Source organism: Polistes canadensis, unplaced genomic scaffold (assembly GCF_001313835.1).
Source record: "Polistes canadensis isolate GaletaPanama2010 unplaced genomic scaffold, ASM131383v1 scaffold_159, whole genome shotgun sequence".
NCBI lineage: Eukaryota > Metazoa > Arthropoda > Insecta > Hymenoptera > Vespidae > Polistes > Polistes canadensis.
Genome location: NW_014569706.1, coordinates 267,656 through 290,629, shown reverse-complemented (window position 1 = coordinate 290,629; position 22,974 = coordinate 267,656). Strand labels below are relative to the sequence as shown.

Here is a 22,974-nt window from a genome sequence, read left to right as displayed (position 1 = left end):
TATTATTATTGTCAAACTTTTCGACGAAAGATTAACAAAATTATTTTGATTTTTTCGTAACCTCATAGAGTTTATTCCGTAAAATAAAATAAAATCAAATGAAATCAAATGAAAGATACAATTTGGTGCTCGTAAATCCAAACAATAACATGCAATAATAATAATAATAATAATAAAAATCTACAAACAAATATTAGAAATCATTGATATATTAGTAAAATAATAAAAGTTAATCATTATTATTATTATTATTATTATTATTATTATTATTATTATTATTATTATTATTGTCGAACTTTTCGGCGAATGATCAAAATTATTTCGATTTTTTCATTACCTGATGGGGTTTATATATTTTTATTATAAAATAAAATCAAATGAAATCAAGTCAAACGAAAGATACCATTTGGTGCTCGTAAATCCGAGCAATAATAATAATAATAATAATAATAATAATAATCTACAAAAAAATATTAGAAATCATTGATATTAGGAAAATAATAAAAGTTATCTAGTAACTCTTAGTAACATATTTTTCCTATCATTATTATTATTATTATTATTGTCAAACTTTTCGACGAATGATCAGCAAAATTATTTGGATTTTTTCGTAACCTCATAGAGTTTATCCCGTAAAATAAAATCAAATCAAACGAAAGATACCGTTTGCTGCTCGTAAATCTAAACAATTAGCAACTAGTTACAATTAAACCGAAAAGTAATCCAAGCTAATCCTAAATTACAATACTTCGAATGGTTCATACCAACTTCGGATTAAATCGGTAAGAATTTTAGTACGATCTTGTTCGATTCTGACATTGATATCGATACGCACATATGTGTATCTGTGTGTGCGTGTATGCGTTAACAGAACGAACGTTCGTATATATCTTACCGTGTAACCGCGAGAAAAGAGAAATAAAAGGAATAAAAATAAGAAACAACGAAGTTGGAGCACGTTCCGCGAACAAGCGTAACATCGTTTAATGCCCCTTTAATAACTACACGCGTTCCGATAAATCCTACATGTCGTTACGATCAGTTTATCTCGTATTTATACCTCGTAAATGGGAACGAATCGGTATTTCGTATTTCTCAGTCAACGTAATGGCCCGAAACGAAAGAATGATTCTCCCCTGCCAGGAGAAGAACCGAAAACTACCTTCGTGAGTTTTCTTTTTTTACATTTATTTATCGGTGATAAAGAATTAACCCTTTGAGTATTATGAACGTATATATGAGTTTGGTAAAACTTGATACGTGTGTGTTTAAAATAATGTAATATTTTTCTTGTATCTTGTCAGATGAAAATATTATTGGTGTGAGGAAAACAAAAATTGTAATTATTAAATATAATTTATTAATATTAGTATCTTCAAATTATTTTATTCGTAGAAAATACTTTAATTAAAAGTATTCAGCATTCGAAGGGTTACCCTACGTTAAAGTAAAGACTATAACACGATTTTAATTAGTATAGGTCGTAAGTCACGTGGAAAGTGACAGGACAAATCATATTGTTATTAAATAATTAATAATCTCATATATATGTGTTTGTAGTACTCTTACAAAAAATAAATCATTTTAAATAACATGGTGATATTGTATCAATACATATTTAATGTATCGTATTTTTTAAAAGGGTCATTTTGGAACAATAAATTTTAAATGATAAGTTATTCTCTTAAAATATCGAATAATTTTGTTGCACATTAACTTGGTAAAAATCATCAATATAAAAACCTGACAATAGATGAAAAGATCGAAGAAATATTCATTAACTAATTAACTTACTTAAATAATGTAAATGCTAAACGTTGGAAAATGTGTAAGATATTTTGTTTAACTTGCATACCATAAGAAGATTAACTTTTCTTAACCCTTTGAATGCTATAGGGGCGCATATATGCGTTCAACGAAAGCTTTCTTGACACGAAATTTGTTTCCTTTTCTTTTATTTTATGAAAATAATGAAAAATTACTAGATAAAAATCATTCCGTTTCCGAGTGATTGCAATCGTTTAATTGAAAGGGTTAAACAACGAAAGATTATTCGAGAAAAATCGAAGTATCGGCAACCGGTAGCTGAGACTACAGCAGAACTCATCAGAAAACCAGACGGGAATGTATGAAACTGAATTTATATATCTACAGACTCAGGTTTTATTACGGGCTCCTGTCCCAACCTCACCATAAGTTCCACTTTATTTCTTTCTTTCGCACGAGAATACGATTTACAGAGTAGTAGTATTAGTACTCTTATTTATTTATTTATTTATTTATATATTTATTTATTACTGAACTCTTTTCATTCGATCTTTCTCTCCTCGATACTAACAGTAGTAGACATCGATTAACAAATTGGCGCAAAAAGTAACTCCCGATGCTTCATCAAGGTTTCAACCTCACTCGTTCGTTGTTGTCATGGGGCAGACAAGTTGTTGTCTGACGCCGTATCGAGATCTCTTTCTTTGATCCCCAGCAAACCTTCGTCAAGTTTTTCAAAATCAACGATTACTATGCGTGTGTGTGTGTGTGGACTAACTAAACGATAAATATATTTTCCTGTTTTTTTTTTGAAGTTATACTTCTTTTAGTATAGTAGAGTGAATTTTACGTATGCGACCGAAAAATCAACACTGTGAAGTTTGTTGGTAATTACTATGCGCATGCGCAGGCACAACGATGTCAAATTTACATTTAGTGTTGACTGACATCTATATTCTGATATTTTTATGCACACAACATGTGTTTTTATATCGATACAAATAAAAATGAATTATTTATGTGCTTTGAAATTTATTTAATTATTATATACAATGGTAATTGATATTAAGAAACTGTGAATATCTTCAAAAACATTGATTATTCGTGAATATTAGTAATACAAATTTTTTTGGAGGTTAATTAAGGTATGCATTATTGGGTTGGCATCTAAATGCACTTGTGATTACTTTAATAAAAACTTATAGGTCCCACGGTATAAATAAATACTTCCGTAAATATATATATAACAAATAATGAAATTATTAAAATAAATTTGATTATTGTTATTAATTAAACCTTGAACAATATTATTTAATATCTTAATTTTATTTTTTATCATTTTATCGTCTTTTCGATAAATTTAAAGTATTTAATATTGGCATGCAGAATAATTGAAGTTATTTTTGAGATTAGTGAGGTTATGTTCGTTAGAAGTATAACTTCTTACGTGCGTACATAAGTACACACACCAGATTTTCTATTTTTTTTGTTTAGTTATATCTATGTAGATATTTTCTTTTGTAAAATCATCCACGCGAAACTGTCCTCGTTTGGTTGAAAGCAAAAAAAAAGAAACAACAATTCTAAATGGCCGAACGGTGACAACCATAATGCCGCTTGGGAAACGATTAAATCCATGAGAGAGTTAAATAGTCGATACAATGATGAAAACACCGTCAATGGCGTGATCTAATTACGGGAAGTACGGACGTTAATGTGTCGGCAATCTCAAATATATTTCATCGTCTCGCGTTGCAACTTTTGACGCATTAACGAAGGACACAGTTGCAAGGTAAAGTCTGTGACGAATGAAATAATCAACTAAGGTTCGTAAAGTTACTTTTCAATTGTATAATAAAACTTTTCAACGAATAACTTAAAAGAAAATTATGATTCATCTTCGCGTAATCGAAGAAATACTCAAACGAATTTTCTGTCTATTTTTCTGCCTATTCGATTTAATACGAAAACAATGTTGAAAATATTCTAAATTTATATTAAACTTTTTGGAGAAAAATATTGAAAAAAAAAGGTACGAAGATTTGAATTCGACCTTTCGAATATCGCCTTGATATTTTAATCCCACGCTTGGAATTATGCGAATAACTTATCCGTTACGGTAAAACCTTTTGAGATAACAATATAAACGTACGGTTTAATAATCAAGATCTGAAGGTTATTAAACATTTCGAAATATCATAATCTATCAGGTATGGAAAGTTTTGTTTGATAAATGTCAGAAGAAAAGTTTTCTTGGTAAAAAAAAAAATCATTTGAAAAATGTTTTCGAAACAATACACACCTTAGCGTAAAAAACATGTGAAGTCTATTAAAAAAACAAAACAACCGTGTGAACGATTACGTTAGCTTTAAAACCGTAGGAAAGGATTTGAAAATGTTCTTTTCTCGTCGACGCCCTTTCAAAGGGCAACAAAGTTGCGATCCTTCGATGTGTGGCACGGGGCCGACACCACTCATGGGCGCTGGCATAATATTTTCATTTCACGCTGGAGTGCACGCCTGTCCCATAATATGTCCGGTGAACCCTGCTGAACCCGAAACCACAGACAGAAAGAGAAAGAAAGAGAATGGAGACGTGAACGTGTGTGTGTGTGTGTGTGTGTGTGGTGTGTGTGCACGCGCGCGCGACAAACTTAGCTTTTTCTTTTTCTTCTTTTTTTCCATTTGAAATTTTTATTTCTACTTTTTATTTGCGAACGTAGGACGTAAGTCAAGCCCAGGCGACACCGAAAGGGACGTAGGAAGAAGAAACCCTCCTCCCCCTCCTCCTCCTCCTCCTCCTCCTGAACTAAACTCTCTGACTACGTCAAAGGGCTCGGCACTACGTCCTACGAAAGATCCTCCTGCCAAAATATTCTCTCTTGTTTCATTTATTTTATTTCTAAACCTGTAACCCGATATTCTTTATCGATGTTTTAATTAACCCTTTAAGTTCAGAACAATTGAAATCACTGACAACGGAATGATTTGATTGGTAATGTGAACTATTTTCATTGTTATAAACGAAGAAAAAAGAGAAGAACTTCGAATCATGGTGGTAGATAGAAAAACAAATTGATAAGCGCATATATGCGTCCGTAGCATTGAAAGGGTTAATAAACACGACTAGAACGAATCCCAAATCAAAAACTTTTATCGATTCAATGTAATCAATACGATCGAAACTTTTTTATTTTGTTTTCGTTAGACGCATATATGCGCTTATATCAATCAAAGCGATAATATGCACGATTAGAACGAATCCCATATCAAAAACTTTTATCGATTTGATGATCTAAACTTTTTCATCTTAATTTCGTTGGACGCATATATGCGCCTATAAACCTCAAAGCAGTAATATACGCGACTAGAACGAATCCCAAATCAAAAACTTTCATCAATTCAATGTAATCAATACGATCGAAACTTTTTTATTTTGATTTCGTTAGACGCATATATGCGCTTATATAAATCAAAGCGATAATATGCACGATTAGAACGAATCCCAAATCAAAAACTTTTATCGATTTGATGTAATCATTATGATCGAAACTTTTTCATCTTAATTTCGTTGGACGCATATATGCGCCTATAAACCTCAAAGCAGTAATATGCACAACTAGAACGAATCCTAAATCAAACATTTTCATCGATTTGATGTAATTAATATGGTCGCAACTTTTTCATCTTGATTTCGTTGGACGCATATATGCGTCTATGTCAATCAAAGCGTTAATATGCACAACTAGAACGAATCCTAAATCAAACATTTCCATCGATTTGATGTAATCAATATGATCGAAACTTTTTCATTTTGATTTCGTTGGACGCATATATGCGCTTATATAAATCAAAGCGATAATATGCACGATTAGAACGAATTTCAAATGAAAAATTATTCTAATCGATACGATCACGAAACTCGTACATTTCGATCTTTTCTTTCTTGACGAAAATTTGTAACAAATCGGAAACAGAATGTGAAACGGGGTTAAAACAAAAACGAGACCCCAATCCTTTCTGTTCTCGCAATCGTTACAATTTCGAGACTCGTTCATTTGCGATATTTCTTTCCGCCGTGCAATTCGATTCGACACGGATATGTAATTTTGTGTATCACCAAATTGCTTTTCAACTTTCTCCCCTTTCCTCCCTCTTACCACCATAAGTATGTAACTTATTCTCTCGTATCATTTTTCTTTTTTTTTTTTCATTTCTTTTTCTGTTTCTTTTCTGTTTCTTTTTCTTTTTCTTTGGTTTTAAGGTAAACGAATATACGAAAGTACGACAGTTGTTACACGAAGTACTTTCGGGGTCACACGGTTTATCATTTCCCACGGCATACATTATTATTTCTCGGTATATATATTATCGAACCTTCTTTCCACTTCGTGTGAAGCCCTACTAGAACGATTAATCATCCTCAACGTGGGTATTACCTTCGTAATCGGAGTCTGGTTTCGTTTATCGACCCAGTAAAAATACACGAAGAAAATGCCGTTGTTCATTTTCATTTTTATTTTTGTCAATTTTCAAAACCCATGCGCGCATGAATCCTAAGTCCTTTCGTACAATAAAATATTAATAAATCAATTTATAGATTAAATCCGATCTGGCTTACACCGATCTGAACTCAAATCATGTAAAATTTTAATAGTCGAACAGACTAAAATTTGAAGCTTCTTCACTTAATTTTTATTTTAATTCAACATCGAGGTCGCAATCAATTTTATTAATATGAACTTTCCAAAATTATTACGCTGTTATACCTAAGGTAATTTACTCTTATAATTATCAAAATTATCATTAAAATTTCATTTATCTATGTTCAATATAAATTAAAGTTCTAAAATTTAATTACCCTCCCAATAAAAAAATATTAATATAATAAATTAAAAATTACAAAATAAAAAATTTTAAATTAATATTTTTAAATTCTTAGGGTCTTATCGTCTAATAAATTWATTAAAGCATTTTAACTTTAAATTTAAATTCAAATTAAATAAATTAGAGACAGTTTATATTTTATCAATTCTTTCATTCAAGTTTTCAATTAAAAAACTATTGATTTTGCTACCTTTGTACAGTCAATATACTGCAGCCTTTTAAATTTAATTCAATGGGCAGAATAAACTTATYATTTAATTCAACAAGACATGTTTTTGATAAACAGGTAAATATATAATTATTATTAAATAAATTTGCCTAATTCCTTTAATTAACTTAATTTAATAATTCACACCCAACCCTCTCCCATAAATGAGTTACACCGAAAGTAAGAAAAATAATAATTCTTAATAAGAATGTATCACAGGGAACTTGGACATAAAAAAACAAAGTAGAACTTAATTTTACTAAGTTGAACATTTCGTCCCTTTATTGGGACTTCTTCAGCAACTTAATTTCTAAAGTTCAGCGTCATTTTTCTTTAAGTAGACATACATTTGTATTTTTATTTTAATATTCGAACACACAAAACATCTACACTTCGTTATGTGTTAATAAATTATAACGGATAATACAAAAAACAAGATTAAGTTGCTGAAGAAGTCTTAATAAAGGGACGATACGTCCAACTTAGAAAAATTAAGTTCTACTTCATTTTTTGATGCTCAAATTCCCTTTGATACCTTCTTATTAAGAATTGTTATTTTTGTACAAGAGAAACAACTGATTAAAAATAATAATGTATCCGAATTTGTATTAGGGGTTGGGGTGTGGGGGGGGGGGTGCAGCGGGTTAACTTAGAGAAGGTGTTAACGATTTTGACCGAGAAAAAGAAAAAGAATATAACAACGAGTTTCACCGAGTAGATACACATATATATATATATACACCATAAGTAAAGATGAAGAAAAAGGAGGACAACAAAAGATGAAGGTTTGTCCCGACTCCAGTGTTGACTCCTCCTTCTTCTACACCTCTCCGCCTTCGTGAACGATCATCCGCGTGAAGGGGGAACGGGCCCGAGTTAGTTGGGTGGGGTGGCATTTTTTTCTTTCAAACATGAAAAAAAAAAGAAACAAAGAGAGAACGATCCAGGAAAAAGTGAAGATTGGTGAGAAAGTTGTCATCTAACTTGTAGTTAACTAAATCTCACCTCAGTTGGATTCTCATTGGTCTTGGTGTCTTTGGTGCTTTCAACGGGACAACGGAAGACAGACAGACAGACAGACAGACCACCTTAGGGGCACGGGCACGGGCACGGGCACGAGTGTTTGATAAACCGGTTAAGGCCCGTCCCCGGATCTGTTTGCCTTTGGCTTTTGTAACTTTACTAGTGTTGTGACTCGAACGAGTGAGAGGAAGGAAGGGGGGTGGTGGAGGGTGGTTGGGGACTCCTCTACGAGAGACCAGAAAAAAAAAGGGATCCGCGATGGTACCCCATAGCAAACACAGTCCATGTGTATCCCGAATCAACACAGCACACGCAAGTCTTTTTTTCTTTTTTTCTGCGACCCGCGACATACAACCCAACGAACCCAACGATTGACACTCGGATGGAAAATGTTCGTACTTTCGAGTTTCACGCAACTTTCTTTTGCACCCACGTCGTCCTCTTTTTAACTGCCCGACACCCCCCCAGTCCCCTTTTTTTATGTTTCAAACAATCCGATCGATAATAATCGTTTCATAGTACAGGTAACTTTTCTGCAACACGGTTTTGGTATAACTCTAGAAGAAAATTGCAAGAAAATTTTGGTACGTTATACTTTTACAGATATTGGATAATATGATCTTTGTTTAACATATTTACAAAACTAAATAATAAAGCAATGGTATAATTAAGTTTGGGTTTAATATAACACGGTATTTTTTAGGAACCTATAAAAAATGTTACCTGTACTCCAAAGTACCATGTTTGTGTACCATCAATGATATACTCAAGAATATTTATTTAATATCAAATGAAAACAGTTAATAGCTCGAATGATACTAAACGAACTTTTATTAGATTCTTTTTTTTTTCAAAAATTGAAATTTCAAGAGGGATGACGAATAAAAATGAAGGAAAAAATTATGCGAATTAGAATAAGTTACTTATCCAATCGTACGTGTTGCGTTAACCGACGCTTACTAGCAATGTATTATTTGTCACGTTATCCGACGGATAGATTCGATAAGGATACTTTTCACTTAGCGATTGTTTTAATCTTCCTTTACTAGAGTCCCATTCCTATCCCAAAGATCTAACAACGCTTAGAAACAGTATTATTCATCTTCTACTGTCAACTATATTTCACATCGCGATTTCGAATGCGAAATTCACCATTTGTTTTTGTCAGTTAGATGTTACATTTAAAATATTGTACAGAATTCAGTATTTTCTCTCGTCCAAAATTATAATTTTTTGATGATATAAGTTCATAGGGAACTTGGACATGAAAAGAAGTAGAACTTAATTAAATTAAAAATTGTACAGAATATTTTCCAATCGATGATCTGAGACTCGTTGAAAGGCTACGACAATGGTTTTTTTTTTCTGATTTTTTAAATGATTCCCCCTTTAATTTGAAATCGTATAATCGTTTAGGATACATTCAAACAACAATGACACGCGAGAAAAGGATGGAAGGAAGGAGGTTGAGGGGATTGGGGATTTGGGGGGGGGGTGGGGGTGGGGGTGAGGAAAAGAACACCACATAGTCACAACAAAATCAAATTATATCAAGCATACATGAACTAAGGGAGAAATCTTAGACGATCCTCGATCTTCTTACCCACCCACTTTTTCGGTTCTTAGACCGAAGCCAAATAAACACGACGCGTGCTATCTCAACGAGTCAGTCAATCAGCTAGTCCTCCTCCTCCTCCTCCTCCCCCTCTTAAAACACTGACTCAGTTTATTGCTTAGTCATTCTATCGTTAATTATTATCATATAAATGTTTTCTATTATATAAATCAAGTAACAATTAAATCCTGGATAATTTAACGACCGAACGAGATATTTTTCCAAGATCGTGTTGCATTTATTACCGAACGTTCGAGAAATATAATCGTGTAAATCATTTTTAAAATTATTTTGTTTGTTTGTTTGTATATATATATATAACGAAAAAGATAAAATCACAAGAAAATAGATTAAATATATTTATGATGCATTTTTCTGATCGTTTCTACACCCCAATGTGTATTATATTATTTATTAAATAATGATTGATGAAATATATATTCTATGAGAATATTATTGTTACAGATAATTCAATGAACTTATTTTCAAATTATTCTGACATCACACTGGCAAAGTATTCGTTCGCGTATTGAGATTATGATGTCATCGATTATGATGATAGCCCGAATGCTCGAGCGGTTTATCGTACGGGTATAATCAACGATGATTTTTTCTTTTTTTTTTTTTTCGAACGTAAGTTTTTAAATATAACTTCTTGTGTCGCATTAATGTTATTGTGTGTATGTGTGAGAGAAAAAGAGATAGAAAATCCTACGTGCGAAACGTAACTCGATTATTTTCTACATCATTTTTTTTTATTTTCTCTCTCTCATTTTCTTCAACATCTTTTTTCATCTATTACAAATTGACAGTATTGTACGTAAACAAATTATACGGAATATTAGCGCGATTACTTTTCGCGAACTAACACCTTCAACTACGAGTACATGATTACGGTGTGTGCGCGCGCGCGCAAAAGATAATGTCGCGAGATAATAAATTATTTCGATGTTTCTAACCCGACGGGTACGTTTAGTCAACAAGATTATCGTATAATTACAATCTAGGAAGTCGAGAACCCCGATCCCTGATCAGAAGAACGTTTCCAACGGTCCCAACAAGCCGAAGGGTGGACGTCTAGACGAATGACCGTCGATCCTATCCCAATGAAAAATAAACATACATAGGATACTTGCTGCTGATATCTTTTACAGGAGGGGGGAGAACCACTAAAGTCACATTTTCGAATTAATGATACCACCAAAGATGATACTCAAGATTTAAACTGACTGACTGATCTAACCAATCGCAATTGCATTTCGTTGGTTTGTTCTCTCAACATAAATTCCTTAATCCTAATCGATTGAACGTGATAAATTTTGTTTCATTTTCTACCATTCGACATTAATCATAATTTCTAGTAACTTCTAGTAATTTTATATAGCTGCACAATAAATTGTGGAATCAAAATATGTGTTTTACTTTGTAGCCCATAAAATGAATTCACAGAATTCGATTAATGGAAATCATTATGGGGGTTAGAAAGACTGGGGATGGGTGGGGGTGGGGTAAACGGTACTCGCATGAAACCCGTCGCATGGAAGAATCCTCACGTGTCATTGCGTCATTAAAAAGTACGACGTTACCTGACGAAACGTTTTCAGTCGGGACGTTCGTTTTGCTACAAACCAACCGATTCCTCTTTCTACGTTACTTTATTTATTTTTATTATTAATTCTAAGAAGACGATCTGTAACGATACGTACACGTGATTCGTCGCTTATTCTTCTTTTTTTCATTATTTCTTTTTTTTTTATTTTCTCTCACAGTTCGCGGCATGCACTCTGGCAAGCAAGTGTGCCGGTCAAAAAGCCGAGCAAATAAAAACGATTATTATCATTCCCTATAACTAAGGATTACTATTACTTCTAACGTGTTCTCTATCCAACCGTAATACTCGTCTACACAATACTATTCTTAACTATAAATTGTTGTTACCTTGCAATTGCATTAGAAACGACGATTAATCGTCCGACAAGTTGTGGATACTTAATTTAACTGCTGTGTGAGAATAAAAAAAAAAAAATAGAAACTAAAGGACAATCAAATAAATCTATATAAACAATATATATACGGAAAAAAAATAATTAAATATGATAGAAAAAAAAGGATCTAGCAATGTACACACACCGCCTTAGTGTGGCGAGGGCGAACAACGGTGAGGCCATTAACAACAGCTCGAAGATCATCTCTTCCTTGTCCTCTTGGAGAAGAAATTCCTCTTCGGGTTCTCCAGGCCGTTTGAACTCGTCCTCATCCACCACTCGCGCACTTCCGCCTCCCTTGATCGAGTTGGGGCTGGCGGGAGGGGGTTAGAAAAGGCAACAGAGCTTTTCTTCTTCGTTGTATTTCCCGATCAATCCGAAAAAGTCTTTCTTATTTCCCTTTTTTTCTTGTTCTATTATTAATCACGACAATTTTTTACGATCAAACCGATAAGAAAATGCACAATGCGATTTGAGTAATGAAAAGAAGAAGAAGTAGAGAAAAAAAAAACGGATAGATAGATAGATAGACAAAAAAAAAAATCAATGAACAAGATAAAACTGAGTAAACTGATATTAACACGATCGGATCGTCTCGATCAATGATGCGTCAAATGGACGTCAGGGTGACGTAACATCGTACCAGGAATCTCCACATGTCAGCGCGAATCTCACGCGGCAAATCTATTACCACCGATAACAATATAAACAATAACAACGATGCAATATCAGGAACAACAACAACAACAGCAGGAGCAGCAGTAACAACAGCAGCAACAACAGCAGCAATATCAACCTTGTCGAAATAATTTGGAAGCGTCGCGACGCGGTCGACGCGAATGAAAAACTCAGTTGACATTCGAGGCGCCCTTTAGTTGCCCACGACGCCCTTACTGCCCTTTATTTTTTTTCCCTCTGTCCTCTAACTCTTTTCTTTCTATTTTCTCACCCTTATTTCTCAATCTTTTTTTTTTAAATCTTTCTCTCCCTTTTTTCGGTTCCTCGTTGTCTCGCGCGTACTTTTTTCAAAGCCGGGAGGGTATCGGCGCGGTTGACCATTCGGCTTGCCGATCTCGTGCTGACTGAGTTCCCCCGGACTCGCAACTCCCAGTTACTTGAGAGACTAGCTAGTTGCTTCTCTCGTTCTCTCACACACACACACTCACTCACTCACTCTCTTTCTCTCTCTCTGTTTCTCTCGCACCTTGCCGCGCCTCGACTCGACTCGACTCACATCAGTGGTACCACCACCTCCTCTTTCCTTCCTCTCCTTGCCAGGCCACCTCTCCTCCACCAGCCCACTCTACCTGACGCACCACACACCACACCACTCTACTCTACGAACTCTCTTCGTTTTCCTCTCCGCTTTACTTTGTGCCGCGCCTCGACGAGCCAGCCTGTCTACCTTCCTTATTCTTATTCTTTTTCTTATTCGTTGTTGTACTCGGAAATCGAAATAATCGTTTATTTTTATCGAACAGTGCACCCGATGTTAATACCTTTTTGTAAACTACTCTGTTGTTACCCCCACCTGTTATTGTATCACTTTTAGCAACGTGGGTGTATTGGTTCATGATTATTCGCTGATTTTTCTAACGGTTCAACCCTTTGAACGATGTGGGCGCTTATATGCGTCCGATTTAAGATATTTGTCAATTTGTTCTATTGTCATTAGTTTAAGGATTATTTTACTTTTATCGAAATTGTTAAAGGTTGGTAATAAGTTAAATATAACGGATTAGGATACAACGAAGTTTAGGTGTTTAGTTTTTCGAATATTACAAGAATGTAGGACTCTGCTCAAATGAAAAAGACGCTGAACGTTAGAGACTGAATTAGTTGTTTCTCTCGTCCAGAAATAAAATTTGGACATTCAAAAGAACTAGAACTTCGTTTTGATTAATTGGACGTTTAGTCCCTTTATTGGAACTTCTTCAACAACTTAATAGTTTTGTTTGAGTGTTCAAATATAACGGATCAAGAGATAACAAAGTTTAGATGTGTAGTTTTTTGAATATTACAAGAATGTATGTCTGCTTAAATAAAAAAGATGCTGAACTTTAGAGATTAAGTTGCTGAAGAAGTCCCTATAAAGAAACGAAACGTCCAATTTGATCAAAACTTAAGTTCTAGTTCTTTTTAATTTCCAAATTCCCTGCGATACATATTTGTTAGAGATTGAGTTGCTGAAAAAAGAAGTCCCAATAAAGAAACGAAACGTCCAGTTTGATCAAAACTTAAGTTCTAGTTATTTTTAATGTCCAATTTCCCTATGATACATATTTATTAATAAATTTTATTTTTGAACGAGAGAAATAATTAATTGAATTGTTCGGTTTTTTAGTGATTGCAATTGTTTTGTTAGGCGCGTTCATTGAAAAGGGTTCAAATAAAATATTAGGACAGATGATAATCGAAGTGTTGTAGGATTGAATTGTTTGCAAACAATCGAACGGATATATTTCTCTTTAAAGCGATACTTAATAATCTATTCGTCGGCATGTCATCGAGACGCGAGAGGAAATTAACAAATGATATCTCTGAACGTCGGGATACGTCACCGATAAGATATTATTACGAGTCGAGATAACGCATACCAGTCAAAAGACTGACGTTTGTTTCGTCAGAACGATCAGCGGAACGAACGAAACTCGTTAATGCACTGATCCGTGTCACTTAAGGACGCATATATGCGCTTATCAATTCAATATAGTTTACGTTAACTGAAAAAAGCATTCGATTCGCACCAATCGCAATCGTTAAACCGTGTGCCATTCACGAGTATCGTTTCCGTTAAAAATTATTCGTACGTATTGAAACAATAATTTAAACAAATAAAAGTAATTCTTTTAAGTATAGTGATTGGGATATTAGTTTGACAATTCATCAGATGTTCATCAAACGAATATCGATTGAACTTCTTTAAAAAACCAATCCTTGTGACTTAAGGACGCATATATGCGTTCATCAATTAAACACAGTTTACGGAAACAGAAAAAAATATTCGGTCATCGTTAAGTATGTGCCATTAACGAGTATCATTTCTGTCTAAAAAATTATTTAATCCGGTTCGTATTGAAACAATAATTTAAACAAATAAAAGTAATTCTTTTAAGTATAGTGATTGGGATATTAGTTTGACAATTCATCAGATGTTCATCAAACGAATATCGATTGAACTTCTTTAAAAAACCAATCCTTGTGACTTAAGGACGCATATATGCGCTTATCAATTAAACACAGTTTACATTAACAGAAAAAAATATTCGATCATCGTTAAGTATGTGCCATTAACGAGTATCATTTCTGTCCAAAAAATTATTCAATCCGGTTTGTATTGAAACAATAATTTAAACAAATAAAAGTAATTCTTTTAAGTATAGTAATTGGGACAATAGTTTGACAATTCATCAGATGATAGTCAAACGGATATCGATCGAACTTTTTTAAAGCACCGATCCGTGTGACTTAAGGACGCATATATGCGTTCATCAATTAAATACAGTTTACGTTAACAGAAAAAAATATTCGGTCATCACTGTTCACAATCGTTAAGTATGTGCAATTAATGAGTATCATTTCTGTCTAAAAAATTATTCAATCCGGTAAGTATTGAGAAAAATAATTGAGAACAAAAAGAAAGATAATTATTTAAGTATCGGTAAAGGGGAGTCCAGTGATTGGTACATTAGTTTAACGATGGTTACCGGTGTAATCCCCATTAGCACCGAGCAAATTATACGAATATTATTATGCGTTTACAAATTGGAAGGTTGCCCGTGTCTCAACTTAAGGATCCAGGATCAAGCAGCAGAAGCAGAAGCACCAGCAGCAACAACAACAACAACAACCAACAACACGGTCGACAGGTTGCCACGATTCTCTTCCCACCTCTCGTCCCAACACGATTTTAATTTAACGACGTGCGCGAGCCGACGTTCTCCCGCTAAAGGGGATCGAATTACCCCCGCCAATTACGACGTCACGTCGTTAATTAACCCACCTCGGTCTGTTGCACGCTACCCAAACCCAAACCCTGCAGCCGATCTTCGAAAAGCGTTCAAAATGCGAATAATCTCGTTTGCTGACCGACACCCGAACAACAACAACAACAACAAAAATACCTCAACGTAACATCTTCGCCCCCCACCCCCCTCCACCCTCCCTTCAACCCCTTTTTCTTTTGTATTATTATATTAAATATTATTACGAGAGAGACAAAAATTTAATAATAATTAATCGGTTGTTTGTGCGTGTAAAAATGAAGATTTGAATAATCAAACGTGTACGAATGATTCATATTTTTGAAAAACAAACATCGTAATGTTTAAACAAAAAAAAAAAAAGTTAAAAAATGTTTAAGCCTATCGTTTATATTCGGAAAGTTATCTACTCGGGAAATGAAATGCACAAACCGACTCACTCGAGGTTTTCCGATAAGAATCTTGATCCGGTAGAAGAAGAAGAAGAAGAAGAAGTAGAAAAACAAAAAGAAAAAGAAAATCATCATCGGGGTTTCCTCGCGAGGGAAGTCCCTCGTTCTGTCTCGTTTTCGAATTACGTAAAACAAAATACAGTGGGAAGGTGCAAAGATTGGAGATGCGACTAAGCGAGAAAATAGAAAATCTGATGGTACCGTACGCGTCACGCTAAGCTGACTACACCAACGCGAGATATAGTCACACTCGCGATGACTATGAATTTCACCTTTTTTCCTTTTTTTTTTGTTTTCCTAGTCATCGAAACGGAAATACAATTGAGTATTAAACCAAGTCCTTGGTTTCCAGGTACTAGACTAATTGTTTTTTGTTTTTGTTTTTTTCGGGTTAACGTTAACATCCTTCCAGTCTTCAGAATTCCGTGATTCCTCGTATTTTTTTCTCTCCCCCTCCCCCTCCCCCCCCTAGACTCCCGTTTAATTCTCATTATTTTGTAAACATTTTTATTTGAAACTCGAAAGATCACGGCACATTTACAAAAGAATTTTCTATGTTATTTTAATTAAAAACGATTATTTTTCTCGTTAAATATACTTCCCCTAGATTTCTAGTAATTTACTATTTTTTTTCTCTCTCTCTTCTTTTCTTTTCTTTTCTTTTTTGTTTCCTTTCTCGATACGCAGAATCACGATTGACGTTTTTCCTTAACGAGTAGGCGAACTTAATTAACTTAGCACCCTGTTCGCGTATGTGTAAGTGTATGTACGTGTGTGTACGTGTGTGTACGCGTTTTCACTCCTTCAACAACACCCACGCACCACGCTTCTTGTCTTTCGCGAACAAATCCAGTTCTTCCGTTCCGAACGATTTGAAGAAGAAGAAGAAAAAAAAAAAGAAAGTCATTGCAATTAGATAAGAAAGATATTTTATGATTAGTAATAACGAGGTGGCATCAACTTGGGCGCCACGTAGATGAATCATATAGATAACTATTTACCTCTCGAGACAATTGTTTTCTTATGAAATCATCGATTTTAGTTTTAATCGATGATAATCTTTTTTTTCATTATTTCGTTAGGTAACTGACATAACTGACATAATTCGTTACATTATGTAATTTATAACACGTTAGTAGTATGAGACTGAAAAGATTTTTCTTTTTTTTTTCTTTCATCGTCAACGTTCTTCTCTTTAATGTTTTTTCTTTCACAAGGGATTAAAAACTATGGTGTAATAGTTTCTCACGATTTACCATCGAGAAAGATTAGGAAAACATAAATTTAGGTTTCCAGTAATCGTGCCACGTTGCAGGAAAACAGAAATAAAACGAACAATGCGAAGTAGAAAAAGGAAAACTTTGAAAATCCAACGATCAAGATCAGAATCAAGTAATCCAACCACCCAGAAGAAAAAATCGGGAGAATGTTAAAAAGAGAACAGAAAGTAATTCGAAAAAATGTTGCGGAAAGTGTAAAGTGGGGAAAAAAAGGAAAAGAAAAATAAAGTTTCGAATACCGGGTACAAATAAAGATGTGTGTCTCGATAACGATTGGTTAACACCAACGAGAGAGTGTTCGAGTTAATTTTATCCGCGGACGATGGCTCGTGGATAGGGGGTGAGGAAAAAATAATCGATGAAAGGTTTTCTCATGACACGATGCGCAACGGTGTGGGGTAAGAGAAGAAAAAAAAAAAACACTGTGTATCCGTTAACACAACGATAGTTCTCCTTTAATCCACCTGTTCGCAATAACATTATAAGTAAGCTTAGAATTTTTCTACGTTCCTCGAAATAAGAAATTCTTAAACGACGTTGAAAATCAACGATACTCAAACTAATAAAAGATAAACTAAGTATCTTCTAAGTCTGATTAAAACCTATAAATATATATATAATACAAATGAAAAATCTGAGAATATAGACAAAAAATGATCATTGGCCTTACCCAATTGCATTTTCCTCATTAGAGATGAATTCCAAGAGAGTCTAGTTGTGATAACCCCAACAATAATAATAATAATCCTTTATATATAAATATCCCCTCTTGAAAGTCTCCTTTTTTCTGGATGAAATTCACTGATAGTAGTAGTAGTAGTAGTAAATTGAGATACAGGGTTCGCACATGCGCATTTCAACACGCAAACTCGAAAATCAGGTCAGCACAAGTGAGAAGTATGATTATAAAAACAGCAACAGCATCAGCAGCAACAACAAAATGAAGAATAAGATGATGACGTAGTAAAAAGGGTTGTTCTATTTCTTTCCAATCACGTGTATATGTATTAATAAAATATATACACGTATTGCACGTTCCGTAAAGGTAAACAACAGTTCTTCTCAGTTGTCTTTGTATAATACTCAAAGATATCGGTAACGTAGACCGTTTAGTATACTGATAGTGATTGTTTTGCGATGATGTTCGAAGTTGGTCGTCTCGTGCGTATGCCGGATTAATGAATGACTAGACACACCGGTGTAGAACTATGAATGAACTCTCGCATAGCAGTACTATATAAACGTGCACATTGTGGGCGTCTGCCGGCTGCTCTTTCTCTCGGTCTCGACCAATCAGAATCATTCCCGGTTAGGTTGCACGTGGTCTAATACGGTTACGTCCCCGGATGAAGAAGAACGTGCTTCTAAAGGATACCTTTTTTTTACAACCCCCCCATCCGAAATTTCATTGGTCCACTGGAAGGAAAATTTGGTTTTCTTTTTCACCTCCTTCTTTTTTTCTATATTTTAGAAGGTATCCTTTTTTATATCGACCAATCGTTTTACTCGTAGCAAAAAGGAAAAAGGAACATCTACCCCTCCCACCCCCACCCCACCCCCCATTGCATACCGTAGGAATCTTACGAATCAATTCTTAACGTTCTTCCGTGTTTTCGTAACACGCCCACTTTTCTTTTTTTTTGTTCTGTTTCCCCCCCTGTCTTTCACCGAGACACAATGACTACGAATTATTCGACGAAATGACGTGCTAATCTAACCGTAAAATCTATTTTTATTAGTATACGTAAAAGTCGAGGAGACATCGTGTGCCGACGTACAGTTTTCACTCCTCACCTCTCCACCACTCCACCTCTTACTCCTCGGGGGAACAATTTCTGATTATCGCAGCTTTTTGTATGATAGAAAAAGAGAGGAACAACACCCTCCCTCACACGCGACACAGGCTGAGGACTTTTTTATTATTTTTTCTTTTCATTTTTTTATTTTTAATTTCTTTTTTTTTTTTTTTACATCGTTGTAGTAGTCGTAGTTGTTTCGATTCTAATCTCGCGTGAATCATAGTACGTCGTCGTACGTTACGTATTTCCAGTAATCCTATGTATATAACTGTCTCTTTCTTTCCTTCATTCTTTTACTTCCCCATTCGCGTGTATGTGTGTGTGTGTGTGTGTGTTTGTCTGCTGTAATGTGTCGTACGTGTTTTTTCCTTCTTCTTCTTCTTATTCTTCTTTTCTAGTTCTACATGTTTCCTTCTTTTTCTATAAATTACATCACCGATCATGCTCAGTGAACTAACACTGCTTGTTAGTTAGAAAAATGTCTACGAGTCAACGCTTTGGAATACGTCATCGATCACGTATAGTGATAACGATATTACGAGTGGTCTCGTGCAACGAACGAAACATCTTGATCGAACTTTGAAACTTATATGTGTGTGTGTGTGTGTGTGTTGTCTCTTTTATGTATTTATATTATATTCTTATGTGTTCGCAAATTTTTCTTTCGTGTAATTAACAACAAAAATATGTATATATATTGTAATAATAATTGTAAATATAATGTGTATATATATTTATATACATATTATATTTACAAATAAATAATTATAAAATATAAATAAATATTATTATAATATATATATATATATATAATTGTAAATATAATTGTAAATATAATTGTAAATATAATATGTATATATTGTAATCTTTTTATTTTATTATAAGAGAAACTACTGATGACAAATAACGATATGATATAATTCGTTAATACGATATGTTAAATAACGGTGCATAGAAACACGCACACATACACACGTATAAAAATAGATAGACGTTAAGAATATGTATCCAGTTTAATGAACACGTTCGGAGGATACTTTTATAATATTTTCTTTTTTTAAGTTTCCTCATAGTGAAACAAGAGATCGTAAATTAAACGTTGCGTATCACAAATGTAGATAATAATTAAAAATCTAAAAATCTGTACTTTGAATAACATATTTTAATATTTATTTAATAATTAGCATATATTATTATATGTATTAGGTAGTTCGTATATTGAAAATAAAAAAGAGAAGGAAAAAAGAAAATTCTTATTCGCATACCAATAGAGACTGAAAAAAATAGAAATTAAAATCGGTTTAACGAGTAACGTGGTTGAATTTATGTTTAATATTTCATAGATAAGGAATGTTCTTGATATTTGTAGTCAAAGATACAACGTTACGTCACTTTCCGTTGGTATTAATCGAACAAAAATAATTAAATAGTTATCGTGTGCTTAATATCTCTTAGTATAGGGTTTTATTTCAAACGTGTTAACGATTTATTCATAGATTGCACACATTAGGATAATTTATTTAAAAATTCTTTTATAAAGAATAAGATTTATTTTTGATTTTTTTCTTATACAAAAAAAAAAAAGGACAATATTTCTATGGAAAATTGTTCAAAGAGATTTTTTTTTAAATATCCAGATATCATTAAATGTCATCTCATTTTTTAACGTTTCATTCAAACAATTTAAAAATCATAAATTACTATACATATCGTAAGTTACATTAATAAAATATTTTTCAATGTAAATTCTTATCATCGATATTTTGATATATTTAATTAATCTAATCAATGAAATAAATATATTATCTTAATCGTATATAATAATTTTTATTTCACGTTATTTTCCTTAACTTTGTTTATCTAACTTTGCATTAATCGATTTAATAAATAAATAAATAAATACTTAATATATTTAATCAATTAATAATATCATCTACATTATATATAGTAATCTTTATATTAAATTAGTTTCCTAATTTCGTTTATTTAAATCAATACATCTAACAATTTTAATAAATAAATAAATAAATAAATAAATAATGTATCACAAAAAAACTATGAAACACAAACATTCTATCCTTCATTTCTTTTTCTTTTCTATTCTCGCGTGGTACAACCTGTCAGAAGATTTGATTTTCGAGTAAACCCCATAAGAAACATTAAACAGAAACAAAAACGAATAAAACAAACTATATATATCGATTAACATATGTATAACACATATACAAACGTAAAAAAAAGATACGAAAGATGAAAGTGAATCCTTGATTCGTTTAAAAACGAGTACCACCAAACTTATGTTTAGTATAAAAGAAAAAATACGTGCGAATCGTAGAAGATGAGATGGTAAACGCGGTTTGTCGGTTTCTCTCAAACGTATCCTCCCTTATCTGATTTAGGTTCTCCATCGTTCTATGGGATATAAAAAGGACACACACACACACACACACACACACACACACACACACATATATATACACATATCAACGAATGCACGTTGTCAAATTCTATCCCAAAAGCAAATCTCTTCTCGAAGAAGAATCCAGTGTCTTCACCCCCCGTCGTGCCACGTGAGAGAGCCCTTCGAACCCATTGTTGTTACTCGTGTACCTTTTCTCTACCTACTACCTTTAGCTATAACTTATTAATATCTGGTGGGAAGAAGTCATCTCATTCTTTCTTTCTATATATATATATATATTTTGTTCTCTAATTCGTCCTTTTTTCGGTTCATTCCTTTTCTCAATTTTAATCTTTTCATCGGTCAACAGCCACTTTTTATTTTTTTTTTTTTTTCAAAAATCGAACCAGACGAATAAAGAAAGAAGCCCTTTTTTTAGTTTTCTTATTTTCTTCATTCTCCTGGTAGAATAGAAAATCGATTGGTAACGATGTAACGTTTGTTTGTCGAAAATGGGAATAAAAAAAGATAGGAGAGGATTAATAAAGGAGAAATTTTTTAAGGACTAGGATAAATATTTTCGAAAGAAAATTCTGGCGACAGAATTATTTCGGTTAGTTACTTCCTTTTTTTTGTATAATATTATCCCTTTTTTTTGGTGTACGTAAAGACGAGTAGGCGTGTACGAGTATGGAAGGAATAATACAACGATTTAAAATATTTGACAGGTGAAAAGAAAAAAAGAAACAATGTATATTGTATAAGTAACGTTAATATCGACGAAATATTCAAACGGTAACAAGAAATGGGGTCCAATATCTGATTCTTTTAAATATTTTATAAAAGAAAATATGAAATTATATAGAAATTTTTCGATAACTATAATAATTTATTACGAATGTCAATTGTTTATTTCAAAAAAGATAAATAATAATCTCGAATCAATAAATCGTAGTATTCGAAACTTAATTTGATGCAAACCTGAACGCATAACCTTAGGACAATTATACTATTGATACGAAAACGAGAAATGGGATCAAACATTTTATATTCTATAATGAAAAATGTAAAATTATAAACAAATTTCTATGACCAATTTATTACTTATTACGATAAAAATTATTTTAAAAATATAAATATCATTTCAAATTAATGAATCGTAGCACACCTTAGATGCACAACCCTAGAACAATTGTATCAAACATTTTATTCCTTTTGATATCTAACAAATACAAAACAATAAACAAATTTCCCTTAAACTAATTAATAACATATTACGATACAAAAAATCATTTAGAAAACGTACAAAAAAATAATCTGAATTACTCAAAACTCAGCTGGATGCAAAACCCTACAACAATTGTATCAAACATTTTATTCCTTTTGATATCTAACAAATACAAAACAATAAACAAATTTCCCCTAAACTAATTAATAACATACTACGATACAAAAAATCATTTAGAAAACGTACAAAAAAATAATCTGAATTACTCAAAACTCAGCTGGATGCACAACCCTACAACAATCGAAACAAACATTTTATTCCACTTGATATAAAAAAAATACAAAAC

The 22,974-nt window shown here is 33.0% G+C and overlaps 1 protein-coding gene across 1 annotated transcript in view; it reads right to left on the bottom strand.

The window, feature by feature from the left end:
• LOC106788987 overlaps positions 1 to 18,385 on the bottom strand; it is a 42,561-nt gene extending 24,176 nt beyond the window's left edge. Inside the window, exon 1 of the mRNA XM_014752756.1 lies at positions 17,871 to 18,385. Coding sequence (XP_014608242.1) covers positions 17,871 to 17,889 — 19 coding nt within the window. The 5' untranslated portion in view covers positions 17,890 to 18,385. The remainder of the gene's footprint in view (positions 1 to 17,870) is intronic.
• Between the last annotated feature and the right edge of the window lie 4,589 nt (positions 18,386 to 22,974).